Source organism: Sturnus vulgaris, chromosome 7 (genome assembly GCF_052056855.1).
Source record: "Sturnus vulgaris isolate bStuVul1 chromosome 7, bStuVul1.hap1, whole genome shotgun sequence".
Taxonomy (NCBI): domain Eukaryota; kingdom Metazoa; phylum Chordata; class Aves; order Passeriformes; family Sturnidae; genus Sturnus; species Sturnus vulgaris.
This window is the reverse complement of record NC_142249.1, coordinates 41,441,782-41,458,003: the sequence shown is the minus strand read 5'-3', so window position 1 is coordinate 41,458,003 and position 16,222 is coordinate 41,441,782. Positions and strand designations below refer to the sequence as shown.

Sequence of the window (16,222 nt, the reverse complement as noted above, 5' to 3'; positions counted from 1 at the left end):
GGCCGCTCTTCTCTACCACAAAAGATCGCTGACATCTTTAAAACCCGCTGGGAGCAAGACTGACAAACTTGTCGAGTGTGAATGCTGGGGACCTGCGCTGCTGGGGTGTCCTCCTGCAGTGCAGGACCCTGTGCCCGAGCTCACACGGTGCCCAGCTGGCACGGTGCCCGGGGCTGTGCCGTGCCAGCCCGTGTCCCCACGCTGTCCCTGTTTCAGGCCTGCAGTGCGTGTGCCAGCTGTGCGAGCACACCAACTTCACATGCCACACCGAGGGCGCCTGCTGGGCCTCGGTCATGCTGACCAACGGGCGAGAGGAGGTGGTCAAATCCTGCGTGTCCCTGCCCGAGCTGCACGCCCAGGTCTTCTGCCACAGCTCCAAGAACGTCACCAAGACCGAGTGCTGCTACACCGACTTCTGCAACAACATCACACTGCGCCTGCCGCTCGGTGAGGGCCGGCGGGGCACGGGCTGCGCTGGGGACCGGGCAGGGCTGGGTTGGGCTGGGCTGAGCATGGACACCGGGCATGGACACTGGGCTGGGCATGGTCGCTGGGCTGGGCATGGACACTGGGCTGAGCATGGACACCGGGCATGGACACTGGGCTGGGCATGGACACCGGGCATGGACACTGGGCTGGGCAGGGCACTGGGCTGGGCAGGGCATGGACACCGGACAGGGTTCGGACATCAGGCAGGGCAGGGCAGAGCAGGACACTGGGCATGGACACTGGGCAGAGCAGGACATGGACACGGGGCAGGGTTTGGACACCGGGCAGGGCACTGGGCAGGGCAGGACACTGGGCAGGACACTAGGCAGGACACTAGGCAGAGCAGGACACCGGGCAGGACACTGGGCAGGGCACTGGGCAGGGCAGGGCAGTGCATGGACACTGGGCAGAACACTGGGCAGGACACTGGGCAGGGCACTGGGAAGAACACTGGGCAGGACACTGCGCAGAGCAGGACCGGGCAGGACACTGCGCAGAGCAGGACACCGGGCAGGACACTGGGCAGTGCATGGACACTGGGCAGGGCACTGGGCAGGGCACTGGGCAGGGCAGGGCAGGGTGTCCGTGGGGTCTTTAGAGCCTGGCTGCAAACACAGAGCGCTTTGTCCCAGCTTGTTTCACACAGCGAAATACAAACTGCAGCTCTGCTTGCAGGAGACAAATCTCCTGCATTTCTCGAGGTGTCCCAATTCGGTATTTTCCCAGCTCCATGTCCCACGAGCACAGGCTCTGCTGGGGGACAGGAAGGTGCAGGACCCCAGGGCACTGCTGGGTCCTCCTTGGCTGATGCAGCTGCAGCAAATCTGAGCCCTGGGTGCTGGGGGTGACCTGAGCAGCCTGGGTGGCAGCTGGTCTGGGGTGTCACATCGGTGTCACCCAGCCTTGCTCAGCAGGGAGGAGAGGCTGTGACATTCCTGGTCCCAAGGAGAGGGAGGAATAAGGTTGGCACTCCCAGGAGCCCTGTGTATTGCCCAGCTGGTGCAGTGTGTGTCTGCCAGGCTCAAAGTTGTGTAATGAAGTTGATTTGGTGCTTTCTAAAAATAAATATTTATATTATTTTTAGCATATTAGTTTAGGGTTTTTTGTTCTTCTTTCCAAGATTTTTGTTTATTCCAGGCTTTTTAAAAAAAGCTGTAAAATATACTATTTTATCAGATAATACCTTTTTATATACTTAGAACAGTGAGATATGTTACAGGTAAGAAAGATGCAAATTAAGACACAATTTAAAATTCTAACTTGAATTGAAGATGCTATTATGTAGCTCTTAATGGAATTTGAAATGCTGTTGCTGGGCAGACCATGGGGGAGCTGCCTTGGGCACTGTCACCTCCTGGTGAACCCTGGTACCCAACCTCACCTGCGCTGTGGGGCAGGAATAAAGATGATTTAATTGGCTCTAAGGATAATTTGTATGATGCTTGTATCCCCACGGACAGCTGGGGAGACAAACATCATCAAGCACCCTCGGACATTGTTTTTGTTTCAGCTGACCACAGAAGGGACACACTCATTGTGGTCATGCTCTGGAAATATGAGGTGCCATGGTGGTTCTTCCAATTTGGGAAGAAAGCTTCTATTTCTAGAGGAGTGGTGGAGGCACATCTGCTGTTCCAGCACTTGAACTGGGACTTGCAAAACCTCAAGTTTCATATTTCAGCACCCAAAACAAAGAGACTGAATTCTTACCCTGAGCCCTTTGCTCTAAAGAATCAAGGGGAGCTCGTGTCAGTTGGAGCTGTAGCAGTGCCAGTGAGGTTTCTGTGCTGCCCTTTCCTGGCAGCCCTTCCTCACACAGTTCATGTTGCCAGGAACTGGGGACAGCTCTGGGCTCAGGCCCTTGTGTCAGAGCCCTCACAGGTGGCACTTGGTGCAGACACCTGGGTGTTTTGTATTACCTTTATCATCTATCTATCTATCTATCTATCTATCTATCTATCTATCTATCTATCATCTATCCATCTATCTGTCTATCTATGTCTGTCTGTCTATCATCTCTGTCTCTCTATTTCTGTATGTCTATTTTCTATATCAATCTCCTTATATATATATATCTACCTTTGAAAATATATATATATACACCTTTATATATATGTATCTCTATATATGTATCTATATATTATATATCGACCCACTTACCTGCTGACCTGTCTATCTCCATTAAGCAAATTCTAGTTTAAAAGTGGAGCATGAGGCCATGAAAAGCTTGCTTTAAGGCAGGAGTGACTCTCCTGGAGGAGGAGAAACCCCGAGAAGGTCCAGCATGGTGCCCATCCCTGCTAGGTGAGGCAGGAGCTTTGTGTCCTTCTGGGACACAAACCCACCCTGGGACACAAACCCACCCTTTTTTTGTTTTGTTTTGTTTTGTTTTGTTTTGTTTTGTTGGGTTTTTTTTTACGGTGTCTGAAAAGCTTTAAAGACAGATTAAACCTGGATCTCTGCTTTTATATCTTCCTTCTTGTGGGCAGGGGTTTCTCTGTGGCATATTGCATTAGCAGGTGAAAATGTCAAAGTGCAGGATGAGTTTGCAGTATTTGGGTTTTTTTTCTGTGTCACCCTGGATTCCTTTCCATGTTTCTGCTGGTTTAACTGGGATACTTTCTGCCCCAGCAGGTGACTTGAGATGAGCTTCTCCTGTCACAGCAGGGCTGCAGAAAACACCTTGAGTGCTGCTGCCTCGAGGGAGCTCCCCATGATAAATCACCCCTCGTCCATCCTCATCCTTGTTCTCCCTGCAGAGCTCACCCCCGTGCCCCCAGCGTGGAGCAGGCTGCCTTCAGTAGCTGCTGACCAGACCTGGATTTTTCCAGCTGTGGATTTGTGTCTCACAGGATTTTTGGGCCGTGTTTGAGATCTGGGAAATAGAGTTTGTGATCTCTGCCTCACCCCCCAATGGTGAATGGAGTCTGTAGTCACGGTGGAAGCTGGGGAAACTTTATTTTAGACTCTAGCCCAAACTGTGTTTTTGGAATGTTTTTAAGGTATGCTTTAGAGCTGACTAGAGCCTCCCCATTAATATGATACAATAGATTTTCTTACTGCATTGTAAAGAATATGTAATTTTGCCCCCAGAGTAGCCTGGGAACGCACACAGGGCTTCTGGAAGCCTTGCAGTGGAAGCTTTACAATGCCAATGGGAAATGATGTGTGTGAGGATGGCTTTTCCATTGGAGAGAAAAAATAATTTCTTCTTCTTGCTGCCTGCAAGTCTTGCCTTGTTTACAGAAGCTGGACCACAACTGCACTGCATTGTGCAACTGCTGAGTGCTGCCAGATGTGCTGCTTTGGGTTCACACATGGCAACATCTCAGCTTCTGGTCGTGGTTATTTCTAATGAATAGAACACTCAGCGCTGGTGGACAATACTGTACAATAGTGCAGTGGTGCTGGTGTTGGATGTGCAGCACCCACAGTCCCTGCTGGAGCTGCTGGCCACGCTGCCAGGGCAGGTTTTGTTGGGAATGCAGTCATTTCTGATGGCCACGCTGCCAGGGCAGGTTTTGTTGGGAATGCAGTCATTTCTGATGGCCACGCTGCCAGGGCAGGTTTTGTTGGGAATGCAGTCATTTCTGATGGCCACGCTGCCAGGGCAGGTTTTGTTGGGAATGCAGTCATTTCTGATGGCCACACTGCCAGGGCAGGTTTTGTTGGGAATGCAGTCATTGCTGATGGCCACACTGCCAGGGCAGGTTTTGTTGGGAATGCAGTCATTGCTGATGGCCACGCTGCCAGGGCAGGTTTTGTTGGGAATGCAGTCATTTCTGATGGCCACGCTGCCAGGGCAGGTTTTGTTGGGAATGCAGTCATTGCTGATGGCCACGCTGCCAGGGCAGGTTTTGTTGGGAATGCAGTTCCTGCTGGCACAGGGATCACCACTGCTCTGTCTGAGTCTGGGGTCAGTCTGTGAGCACTCCCTGTCGAGGCCCTTCCCACCAGATCAGTTCTTGCTGTTCAAAGCCTCCTGATGAATTTCCTTTTGTTACTGTTTGCGGTGGCCTAAGAGCAATAAAATTCTATTTTGTTCCTTTCATGTCATGTTATTTCTCAGCAGTTGGGAAGAACTGACGTGGTGTGGTCAGCGTCTCCTGCGTGCTGGTCTTCACCAGCCCCTGCCGGGGATGAATGAGCCTCATTCCTACCCGGAATGAGTCTGGCAAGCTCTGCAGGGAGGATGCTGCTTTGGATGGCACAGGGGAAGTGCTGAACAGCCAGGGAGCAGCTCATGCCCTGTGCTCTGTGTCACAGCTGTCCCCTGTGTATGCCATCCCCGGTGTCACAGCTGTCCCCTCTGTGTCCCCAGCAGTGTCAGAAGCTCCGGGCAGAGCTGACCGGCGCTGGGCAGTGCCGGTGTGCCCTGTGCCATCCCCAGTGTCATTTCTGTGTCCCCAGCAGTGTCAGAAGCTCCGGGCAGAGCTGACCGGCGCTGGGCAGTGCCGGTGTGCCCTGTGCCATCCCCAGTGTCATTTCTGTGTCCCCAGCAGTGTCGGAGGCTCCGGGCAGAGCTGACCGGCGCTCGGCAGTGCCGGTGTGCCCTGTGCCATCCCCAGTGTCATTTCTGTGTCCCCAGCAGTGTCAGAAGCTCCGGGCCGCGCTGACCGGCGCTCGGCGGTGCTGGCGGTGACCGTGGCCGTCCCGGTGCTGGCCGTGCTGCTGGCCGTGACCGTGGCCTGCACGGCCCGGGGCTGGCGGCACCGCGGGGCCAAAGCCCCGAACGTGGAGGAGGCGCTGTGCGAGGGCAGCCTGGTGGGCTCCGGGAAGACGCTGAAGGATCTCATCTCCGACATGACCACCTCGGGCTCCGGCTCCGGTACGTGCTGGCCCCGCTCGCCACCGCGGGCTTTGGTGCCGCTGCTGGGGCGCTGGGGCTTTGGGTGCTCTTCTTCTTCAAACTGCAACATTACAGTTCTTTGTTGCAATGGAGGAGTTAAAAAAGGGAGCTCAGAAATCAGAATCAAGTGTGAACCCCGCTGCTGATACCACATGGCTGGTAATGAACAGTGCTAAACTCACCCGAGAGGGTCAGGATGCTGCTTCTGGGTTTTTTTATATTTCAGAGCAGAACAATGTTCCTCCAAATTCTCGCTTTGAGTACAACATTCATCTTTTTAACATCTTTCCCATTTCTGATATCTTGCCTACTGTGATGCCTCCATTGCTATTGAGAACTTGTTAAACCAAAGAAACCTAAAAATGAGGTGAGAATTCACAAATTCCAGCTCATTTGACCAGTGGGATGTGTAGCCCAACTTTCCCTCACTAGAACTCTTATTGAAAAGTATGTAAACTATGCTTGCTTTTATTTGTAAATGAAAAATGTACAAATGGTGCCTAATTTAATTTATTTTCATGAGCTGCATACCTCTGAGGATTAAGTTGTTGTTCTTCCCTAGTGCTTTTTCACAGCTCTAATGAGCAGACTTTGGTTTTATTTATGCTGAAAATTTTAACTCTTCCCAGCCACCCCTGAGTCAGGACAGGGCTGGACTTGAGCAGAGCCAGAGCCCCATGCACCAGAGTGATCTTGCTTCAGCCAAAATCAAGGTTGCCGTTATTAAAAAAAAAGAAAAGGAAAAAAAATACAATTTCCTTGTTTTAAGTCTCCAACAAACACAGAATCAAGTCAAACCAGGCAGGTTTTGTGGCTGGCAAAGCACAGTGGAGCTGCTATAATAATTTACTTTTATTTTCAAAAATTTCAGCCAGAGTAGAGCAGCAAATTGACTGCAGGACAGGTGCAGCCTGTATCAAACCAAATGGAGTAGTTCGGGCCAAATTTTAAATTTTTTACTGGGGTTTTAAAAAGTTTTTTCTATGTAGAGACAGTGGGAAATAACATCCAAAATCTGATTTGAGGAGGAGTGGTTGGGAGAGGTTTTTCCTTTGGTAGTCTTGGAAAGCAAAGCCGTGAGTGCAGCTCCTTGGGGAAGGTCAGTGCTGGGGTTTGAAGGTCCTGGCTGAGCCGTTTCACAGGAGCCTGTCTCTGTTTTTTACCAGGTCTGCCTCTGCTGGTGCAGAGAACCATTGCAAGGACCATTGTCCTGCAGGAGATTGTGGGGAAAGGACGCTTTGGAGAAGTCTGGCGTGGGAAGTGGTGCGGGGAGGATGTAGCTGTGAAAATCTTCTCCTCCAGAGACGAGCGGTCCTGGTTCCGGGAGGCAGAGATTTACCAGACGGTCATGCTGAGGCACGAGAACATCCTGGGCTTCATTGCTGCTGACAACAAGGGTGAGCAGCATGGCACCCTGGGGTCCCAGCCTCCTCAGGGAGCTTTTCCAGCCCAAATCATTCCCTGACTCTGTGTGGTGGCCTTGGCAGAGCTGGGATGGGCTCAGTGGTCTCAGGGCGCTTCCCATCCCAAATGATGGCACTCACTGAAGGCTGGCTCTGTCTCAGCACAGCTTTCACTGCCCCCACTCCTCTGAGCCAGGCCCTGAGCTGGGCTGCCCTGGGCTCCTTCCAGTGCCCCAGCTGCCACATTCCCTTCTTGCATTCCCCAAAAAGGGGAAGGCTTTCCCTGGCTCATATTTTTAATCCTCCTGCTTCCTCTGGCTAGATAATGGGACCTGGACCCAGTTGTGGCTTGTCTCCGAGTACCACGAGCAGGGCTCCCTGTTTGACTACCTGAACAGAGGCACGGTGACCGTGGAGGGCATGGTCAGGCTGGCACTGTCCGTGGCCAGTGGCCTGGCCCACCTGCACATGGAGATCGTTGGCACACAAGGCAAGTGCTTCCCTCCCACTTCTCCTTCAAGTACTTTCAGGAGCTTCAGTGTTTTCAAAAACATTTATGGGTGATGTGGTATCGTGTTTTCCAAACTGTTAACACCAGGGGAGCAGGGGGAGTGGTGCAGTACAGACTGGGAAGGGTCTGTTCCCTTCCTACTTCCACTTTATCCATGTCTTTAAGAACATGCCAATAGGAGCAGCTCTGCTGAAGGGGAGTGAGCGTTAATGAAGGAAAAATTAAGAAAAATTTCTTCATGGGAAGGTTTGTCCAGCCCTGGCACAGTTTGCCTGGGGCAGTGGTGGGATCACCATCCCTTAAAAAGCTGTGTGGGTGTGGCACGTGGGGACATGGGTTAGTGGTGGCCTTGTCAATGCTGAGGCATGGTGGGACTCGGTGGCCTTAGAGGGTTTTTCTGACCCAATCCATTCAGTGATTCTATAATTTTCTAAATGAATTTGGAGGGTGAACTTCCAATTTCTCTTTTGGTGTTTTATTCCTGAAATACAGATATTGAAACAAAAATGGCCTCAAAGTTTTCTTTCAAAGTTGACAACATTTAGCAGAGCTTTACTTGGTTCAAAATAGACTTTAGTATTTCTATAGGGAATAGTAACAAAAGTGAATAAAACTGTTATCAAATCCTCGGTCACGATATTAAAATGCACACCGTTGTTATCAAAATTGGAGGCGGTTTCTCTTGCTGTGAACAGGGAAGCCAGCGATCGCTCACCGGGACCTGAAATCCAAGAACATCCTGGTGAAGAGGAACGAGACCTGCGCCATCGCCGACCTGGGGCTGGCGGTGAAGCACGACTCGGTGCTGAACACCATCGACATCCCCCAGAACCCCCGCGTGGGCACCAGGAGGTGCGTGAGGCCGGGCAGCTCCCGGGGGTGGCCGCTCACTGCCCTGCCCTCCCCTGTGCCCTGGCATGGGGCAGGGGTGGCCGCAGCCCCTCGGGCTGGGTGAGCAGGGGGTCACAGACCCCGGTGTGGGATGGAGCTCTCTGCCCATCCTGTGCCGCTCACCCTGTCACCCCCGGAGCCCTGGGCTGGGCAGGACACGGTGCCAGCACCACGAGGGGTCACAGGGCTCTGGCAGGTGGCAGCACGGCCTTTGGTAGGAGCTGCCCCAGCAAACTGACCGTGTGTGCCCCAAAGGTACATGGCCCCCGAGATCCTGGAGGATGCCATGAACGTGAACATCTTCGAGTCCTTCAAGCGTGCAGACATTTACTCCCTGGGGCTGGTGTACTGGGAGATAGCCCGGAGGTGCTCTGTGGGAGGTGAGCCTTTGGCCTTTGCCTGCAGTCCCTGATGGGTTGGGGTTGGAAGGGACATCAGAGCTTTCCTCCTTCCACCCCCTGCCGTGGGCACCTACACGATAACCCTTCCCCAGGAATCACTGAGGAGTACCAGCTGCCTTACTACGACCTCGTGCCTTCTGATCCTTCCATAGAAGATATGAGAAGGGTTGTCTGTGAACAGAAGCTCAGACCAAGTATTCCAAACCAGTGGCAAAGCTGCGAGGTAAAAGCAGTTTTCTACTTTATTCTAAGTTTATTTTGTAGGGTTTTTTTTTCCTAGTTTTATTTTGTTATTTGTATTTTCAAGTTTAAATTAAGACAATTTTTCAGTGAGAGATAGGCCACTCAATGCCCAGCTTCTCCTGAATTTAGGAGCTTCAGATGTCTAGTTCTCCTTCAGATCAATACAGAGAAAACTCTTTGTACCAAGTGCTCAGTGCTGTCCAAGGTGGACATTAATTAATGCTGCTGCTGTTGTGTCACGGTGTCAGAGAGCTGCACTTCATCTCCCTGCATTAAAACCGGGAAGCAGGGGGTGGTGGTTGTGTCCCTGGCTGTTGTCTGTCCCACGGCAGACACTGACTGTACCCCCAGGTGCTGTTCTTGTCCCACCACAGACACCGTGGTTGTACCCTGGCTGGTTTTGTCCCCCTGCAGACCCTGTTTGTACCCGTGGGTGTTGTTTTACCCCCCTGCAGGCTCTGTCTGTACCCCATTTCTGTCCATTCCTGTCCCCAGCCCTCTCTGTACCCCATTTCTGTCCCCAGCCCCTCTCTGTACCCCATTTCCGACCCCAGGTGCCGTCTGTACCCTCTCTGTACCCCATTTCTGTCCCCAGCCCTCTCTGTACCCCATTTCTGTCCATTCCTGTCCCCAGCCCTCTCTGTACCCCATTTCTGTCCCCAACCCCTCTCTGTACCCTGTTCCTGACCCCAGCCCCTCTCTGTACCCTGTTCCTGACCCCAGCCCCTCTCTGTACCCCATTTCTGTCTCCAGCCCCTCTCTGTACCCTGTTCCTGACCCCAGCCCCTCTCTGTACCCCATTTCTGACCCCAGCCCCTGTCTGTACCCCATTTCTGACCCCAGCCCCTCTCTGTACCCCGTTTCTGACCCCAGCCCCTGTCTGTACCCCATTTTTCTGTCTCTCCCCAGGCTCTGCGGGTGCTGGGCCGGGTGATGCGCGAGTGCTGGCGCCCCAGCGGCGCCGCCCGTCTCACGGCGCTGCGTGTCAAGAAGACAATCTCCCAGCTCTGCGTGCCCGAGGACTGCAAAGCCTGAGCTGCCCTGGGCCGCGGGGAGGCTGTGCTGCTCTCCATCTCCCACGTGTGATCGTATTTCTGTTTCTGCTCTACCTCAGGTGATGCGCTCGCTGCTGCGGTGCCCGGCCCCGAGCGCCGCTCGGGACGCGCAGCTCGGGGTTGACACAGCAAGGCCGTGACTTGCTTTGGGTTTTTTGGGTAAATCAGGCACCGGTGAATGGCAGGAAGGAGCTTAAAGCATCATGACAGTGTAAAAATACTTTTTGCTGTTGTGCTTTTCATCTTGTCAGACCCCAAACGTCCTGGAAGTGTCTGGTGTTGGCCAAAGGCTGCTTGTGAGACAAACCTCGTGTTCTGTCCTCAAACCAAGTAAAGGACCAAATTAACCCAGCTTTTTAACCTTTTTTTTTCTTTTTTTCTTTTTTTTTCAGGGATCTGAAAAGGGGTTATCAGTAAACGCATTTTGAACTACTATATTTATAATTAACCAAGCAATTAGAAAAGATGAAAATTCCTCTACGTGTGAACAAATGAGTCAGTTCCCTATTAACATTTATTTTTATTGTCCAGTTTCGCATACAGTATCATGGTGAAAATTTGAGTCTTTTGTTCATAGAACAGATCAAAGGACAACTTTTCCTTTTAATGGTTAGTAGGAAAAATAACAGAGGCAATACTTTTCTGTTAGTTGTGAAGGAATGGAATGGGAGAAATTCTACCTAAACTAAATATTTATTTTTAGCAATGTCTTTCCAATTACTGGCAGCACTTTTTTAGTGCCTTTTGATGTATTAGGGGGAAGCTTTAAAAGGCCAATGCAACCTGTTCAGTGGTTTCTTACAGAATTCTGCAACAGCACCAGGCTAGTGATGAATATTAACATTTCTGATCAGGTTTCCATAATATCACAAGCCAGCAAAGTGGGTTGTGTTAAAATTCAACAATGTTCTGGAATTTTGTGAATTTTGGCCCACTCCGTGGCCCACATATTTGGAATGTGGCATGTTTTTAATAGACAAAATTACACAATTCTTAGTCTTATGGTTCTTTAAGTCCAGCTGGCCCATGGAAATGAATCCCAAAGATGTTTCCAGAATAGCAAAGCGTTGCAGAAATCGGATGTGGCCCCTGCAGCTCGTGGCAGCTGCTGGCAGATCACGGTGTGCCAGATCAGCCTTTGGGGCAAAATCTCTGGACTGGAGCTATTTCGGGGAGGAAAGCGTTAAATTTTGCTGAGTGCGGTGGTCAGCAGTGCCATCGTCACTCGGGTTCCACCCTGGTGTTCTCACCCGCAGGACACTGAGGGTGTTTGGTGGCTGCTAATTCCCGTGAATAGCCTTTGCTGCAATTTACCCCGGAGCGCAGGCACTGCTGGTGCCGCAGGGCTTTGTGTGCCCCGCGTTCCCGGAGCTCTGGCGCGGTTTTTCCCGTGGTTTCTCAGATATAATCAGAGTTGTCTTAGACTTTCACGGCAGACTGGATGGAGCAGCCTGGTCTGGGGGAAGGGAGGTAAAACGAGACGAGCTTTAAGGTCTCTCCCAACCCAAACCGTTCTGGGGTTCTGTGATTCAATTCTTATGTCTTCAACCACAGGAGTACCCCGTGGGGCTCGGTGATGTGACTTTGTTGGCTGTTTGAGGGCTAATCTTGGCAACTGCGTGATCCACAGCCTGGTGCTGTCTTGACTATAAAAAAAAAATTGCAATCCTAAGATCCAGCATCTGTTCTTGTAGTATGTAGAAGAACATACTTAAAAAAAAATACTTATCTTAAAAAGGAAGAATCAAAACTTTATTTTTTTAAATGGGAAAAGAGTTTCAGTTTCCAGTTTTCCCCCCTGGAGTCTCTAAAAATTGTTGACCAGCCCAGTAATTTGAACGAGACCCTTGTGGTGCCTGGCCGGGAAGCGTGGGTGGAGGATGCTCAGGCTCAGCTACTCCTCACACAGGTCACAGCTCCAGCCCTTAAACCTCCAGCCTTTAAAAGCTTTAACCTTTTCCCTGGACATATCTCTTGGCATCAGACATTATGGTCTGTTTGCCCTGGCTTTTCACCTAACTCCGTATTTTTGCACTGGTTTTCTTTTCTCTTTTGTTGAGAAGTGAATGTACATTTTGATCAACCAGAGTTGAACGTAACTGAGCCAAGGGACTGATGTTGTTGTATTGAGCTCTGAAATGTTTGTAAACTCTACACTCCTTTAGAAAAACTCCAAAGAACTCTTGTTTTAGTGGCCTTTCCCCTCCATGTGGGTTTGTCCTGCTCTAATTTAAGCACAGAGGTTATGCCAAAACACTTCTGTGCACTTTAGAGAGGCTTAGGTTTCCTCAGAGGTTACAATGTTCCTGGTAATCTTCACTTAAAGCACAAGTTCTTAAACTCATGAAAATTTTCAAGGTCAAGGATGCTCAAAACCTGTCACCACATTCAGCCTCTCTGAATTGATGCTTCTAACTGGAGGCAGTTATCAATATTTTATTATTTGCTTCTAATAACAATCTAAAGTTTAATGTAGGGATTATACACTGAAAGGGAAAGTTAATTAATATTTCCTGTAGCACCTAAATTTTTTTGTGTTACTTGAACTGCTGCCCCCAGACTCTCCTTTAGAAATTCAGGCTGTAATCTCCTCTGCACTTTCCTACTTTTATAATTTGCACTTAATCAAGCTCATTCCTCACGTGACAATATAAAGAACCCTACAGTATTTTAGTCACTGCTGTGTCACCTCTTTGCTTGGTACTAGGTTCAGGAATTACAAATAAATTAGTTTAGAAATATTCCCAGTCCCTGCAATGGGTCTGGGCTCTGAGCAGGGCAAGTTCTTCTCGGTGCCCGTCTGCCCAGAGCTGCTGTGCCAAGGAGGGGCTCGAGGCTGTCCCCAGCTCCCTGCTCACGGGGAGGAGGAGTTGGGGTCTGTCCGGGGACAATGTCCCAGGGCAGGGACAGGGGTGGCCCTGCAGGGCTCTGGCCACGCTGGGTGCCACAGGTGGGTGCAGGCTCTGCCCTCCTTTGGGGGCACAGGGCGAGAGGCACGAGCCCGTTTTTGTCTTGTTTTGTGTTATGGCTCAAACTTCCCTGCTGTGGGGTCTGTGAGGATGTCCCTGGGGTGTCCCTGGGGTGTCCTTGGGGTGTCCTTTGGGAGCCCTGGGCAGCACCTGTGTGCCCCAGCAGCTCTGCAATCGTGTCCCCTCCTCTGGCTGTGCAAGCTGTGTCTGTGATCCCAGGGATCATCCCCACAGGCTGAGGGACCCCAATCCCCCCACAGCTTCCAGGGAAAGATGTCCATGTTCTGCTCGGACAGGCAGAACAATATTTATGAATGTACAGGGAATAAGCGTTGAGGTACAATATATTTCTACAGAATATAAGAAATGTGCAATAAATTGTAACTTACACTGAATGTATTTTTGGCATAAATGGACCAGATGTATTTTGAATGTAGCTATGACATTGTGTCTAAGCCTGCTGTGATTCCCAGTCCCTAAGAAAAACCTGTCATGTTTTGTCAATCTGCAAACCACTTCCTGAGTTGTCTGTTTTTAAAAGAAGCATTAGTATTTTATCTGGGACACTGTAATATTTCTGAACTAAGTATAGCGGTGCAGTGCTAACTTCAACCCTGGTGTTGTGAAATATCTGATCTGTGTACACTGCAGAGTTATTTTTAAAACTATTGCTCAAGTTATTGCTTGATATTGCAGTTGCCTGGATGTAAATAATGGTTTAGCTGTTGTATTTTGTATGCGGATTTGGGAAAACGTGGCAATTTTAATAAATTCAGCATACTCTGCCCTCGTGTTCCTGTGGCCTGAAACTGTTCTTATGTTCATCGTGTGAGGGGAGAAGGGCAGAGCCTGTGTGACCCTGTAGAAATTTTCACTCGTGGCTCTTGCACCCACAGCAGTGTGAGCTCTCACTGAGCTCCCTTTCATACAAGACTCCCTGATCCTGCCCTTCCAGCTATTGAATTTTCAGCGGTGTAAATCTGGGACCAACACACCCTGAGCACCTCAGTTCTAGAGTGTGTATGCTTGAAAATTCCCCTGACATAGTCTGGGAATTTAAGCCAGGCTTTATTTTAACTTAAGGCATGTCAAAATGAAATCTACCATGCTGTGACCCAAGAAACTTTTGAAGAATATCGTGGGCTTTTTTTTTTTTTTTTCCTCTTAAAAAGACCTTTGTACTATAGCAACCACTCGTGATCCCTCTGGTCCCTGTCGGTCTCCAGGAAGGTGTCAGGGGCTGTGGCTCAGCCCCGCTCCGCTCCCGGTGGAGCAGCAGCAGCCATGGGCGAGCAGCGGCTGCCATCCCCTGGCCATGCCGGGTGAGTGTCTGTCCGTCTGTCCATCTGTCTGTCACACAGAGCTGCGTGCTGCTCCTCCAGCAGCCGGAGCAGTGCCTGCCTCCCGGGAAATGTTCTTTTCCAGCACATTCGTGTGGAGCAGCCGCTGTGAGCGGGAGGCGCTCCTGTCCTCGGCCCCGGGGCAGCGAACACCGGGCTGGGCACACACCGCTCCGGGGAGGGACGGAGAAAGGGATAACTCTTCCGTTTCTTCTTCCACGGTAAATCAGCTCCGCAGAAGCCAGGGGTGTGCACCTGGCAGCTGAGAGAGGAGCCGGCTCCGGAGCCCCGAGGGCTGTGTCCCACAGAGGATGCCTTCTTCCCTCTGCCCGGGTAAGGTGCTCGTGGGCAGAAACCCTGCAGGCCCTGCAGCCTCGGGGGCACGAGGGCTCCACCCTGCAAACCATCCAGCCAGGCTGGACAGGGCGTGGAGCAATCCGGGATGGAGGAAGGCTCCGCATCTCTCCAGCCCTGACACAGAACCAGCAGGAGGATGGGGCAGGGCAGCCGTGCGAGCATCCCGGACATGTGTGAGCATCCCGGACATGTGTGAGCATCCCGGACATGTGTGAGCATCCCGACATGTGTGATCATCCCGGATATGTGGGAGCATCCCGACATGTGTGAGCTGTGCAGGTTCCCCAGACACGTGTGAGCTCCCCGGACATGTGTGAGTCCCTGCAGGGCTCCCTGGACATGTGTGATCCACCTGGACATGTGTGAGCACTGCGGGGCTCCGCTCTGCCCCTGGCCCGGCTCCGGGCGGCTCTGAGCCCTGCAGGGAGGAGCAGCCGGGCTGGGATGGATGGAGGTGTGCCGGGGGGTGTGGGGTACCTGCCGGAGGTGTGGGGTACCTGCCGGCGGTGTGGGGTACCTGCCGGGGAGTGTGGGGTACCTGCCGGAGGTGTGGGGTACCTGCTGGGGGTGTGGGGTACCTGCCGGAGGTGTGGGGTACCTGCCGGGGGTGTGGGGTACCTGCTGGGGGTGTGGGGTACCTGCCGGAGGTGTGGGGTACCTGCCGGGGGTGTGGGGTACCTGCCGGGGGTGTGGGGTACCTGCTGGGGGTGTGGGGTACCTGCCGGAGGTGTGGGGTACCTGCCGGGGGTGTGGGGCGCAGGGCAGCGGAGGGTGGCGGGGCTGCTGCGGCCGCTCGCACCAAGCTCTGATGAGAGGTGTCGTTTATTTGTGCCCTCAGCTTGTTTGCAGATGAGTCACCGGGTTTCAGGAACGTCAGAAAGGGCTGCCGCAGGAACCGAAACGCGCTTTGTTTTCAAGCGTGGTGGGTGACCGTGAGCAGGAAAAGGGGAAGAGGCTTTGAGTCACCAGCTCCCCGCGCTCTCAGTGAGCCTTGGCAAGTGAGCAGATGACACCGGGGGCGCAGAAAGCTTTCTCAGGAAAAGGGGGAGAGCTTTCCCTCTTGCCTGCTGTGCTTTTTAAACATATTTTTTCTTCCCCTGAACCCGGAGGGGTTCCCGCAAGGAACTCGGAGGTGAAGGACAGACATCTAAATCCGGTGTTGCGGTGCCGCTGTGGTGTGCAGCACTTCCCTGTCGCTGTCTGTCCGCCAGGAGAGGCACGGGGACCGCAGGCACTCGTCACAGAGCAGCCACCGGCCCTCCTCCGGGTGGGAGGACCAGATGTTTCCTGCCAGGCTGTTTCTCTGTCAGAGGTGCAGGCTTTTGAGGGATGAAGGTTCAGGATGGGGATGTACTGGCACTTCAGCCATCCAGGGCAAAGAGGGGATCCCCTGCAGTGGCAGTGGGCTGCTTCCCGTGCTTCTCCATCACATCCAGGAGCAGGGAATCTGAAGGCTGAATGATGGTTCAAATAGGAGGGTTCAAAGCCACGTTGAAATAACAACAGGGCGGGTAATAACGAGAGAAAAACCAACCAAGACAGAAGTTCTCAGAGTCATAAATCTTGCCCGAGCTCTGGCCACCCAGGAAAGGTGCAGGGATGACACCTGGCCAGGGCTCTCCCTGGCACCATGCCTGTCCCAGCTCTGCCACAGCAGCCCCTTGTGCCCTGTCCTGGACACTCTGCATGGCCTTTGCTGTGTGTGCCCAGACCT

At 52.1% G+C, this 16,222-nt stretch overlaps 1 protein-coding gene across 4 annotated transcripts; it reads left to right on the top strand.

Annotated features, from left to right (window-relative positions):
* The first annotated feature begins 261 nt into the window (after window positions 1-261).
* Window positions 262-13,597, top strand: ACVR1C (activin A receptor type 1C). 4 transcript variants are annotated; one of them, XM_088168464.1, is made up of 8 exons: window positions 269-442; window positions 5,031-5,317; window positions 6,505-6,735; window positions 7,064-7,231; window positions 7,948-8,104; window positions 8,399-8,523; window positions 8,637-8,767; window positions 9,697-13,597. In XM_088168464.1, exons 1-8 carry the CDS (start codon window positions 294-296, stop codon window positions 9,820-9,822), a joined length of 1,374 nt encoding a protein of 457 aa, XP_088024590.1. In that variant the 5' UTR covers window positions 269-293; the 3' UTR covers window positions 9,823-13,597. The 4 variants fall into 4 exon arrangements, with proteins under 4 accessions (XP_088024593.1, XP_088024590.1, XP_088024591.1 ...); XM_088168465.1 differs by having other exon boundaries at window positions 270-447; window positions 5,078-5,317; XM_088168466.1 differs by lacking the exon at window positions 5,031-5,317 and having other exon boundaries at window positions 272-447.
* The last annotated feature ends 2,625 nt before the right edge of the window (window positions 13,598-16,222 follow it).

Coding starts and splice junctions, on each gene's coding strand:
- ACVR1C (XM_088168464.1), top strand. CDS start 294: ATGCTGACCAACGGGCGAGAGGAGGTGGTCAAATCCTGCGTGTCCCTG. Junction 6,736..7,063: donor CATTGCTGCTGACAACAAGG/GTGAGCAGCATG, acceptor TCCTCTGGCTAG/ATAATGGGACCTGGACCCAG. Junction 8,524..8,636: donor CCGGAGGTGCTCTGTGGGAG/GTGAGCCTTTGG, acceptor ACCCTTCCCCAG/GAATCACTGAGGAGTACCAG.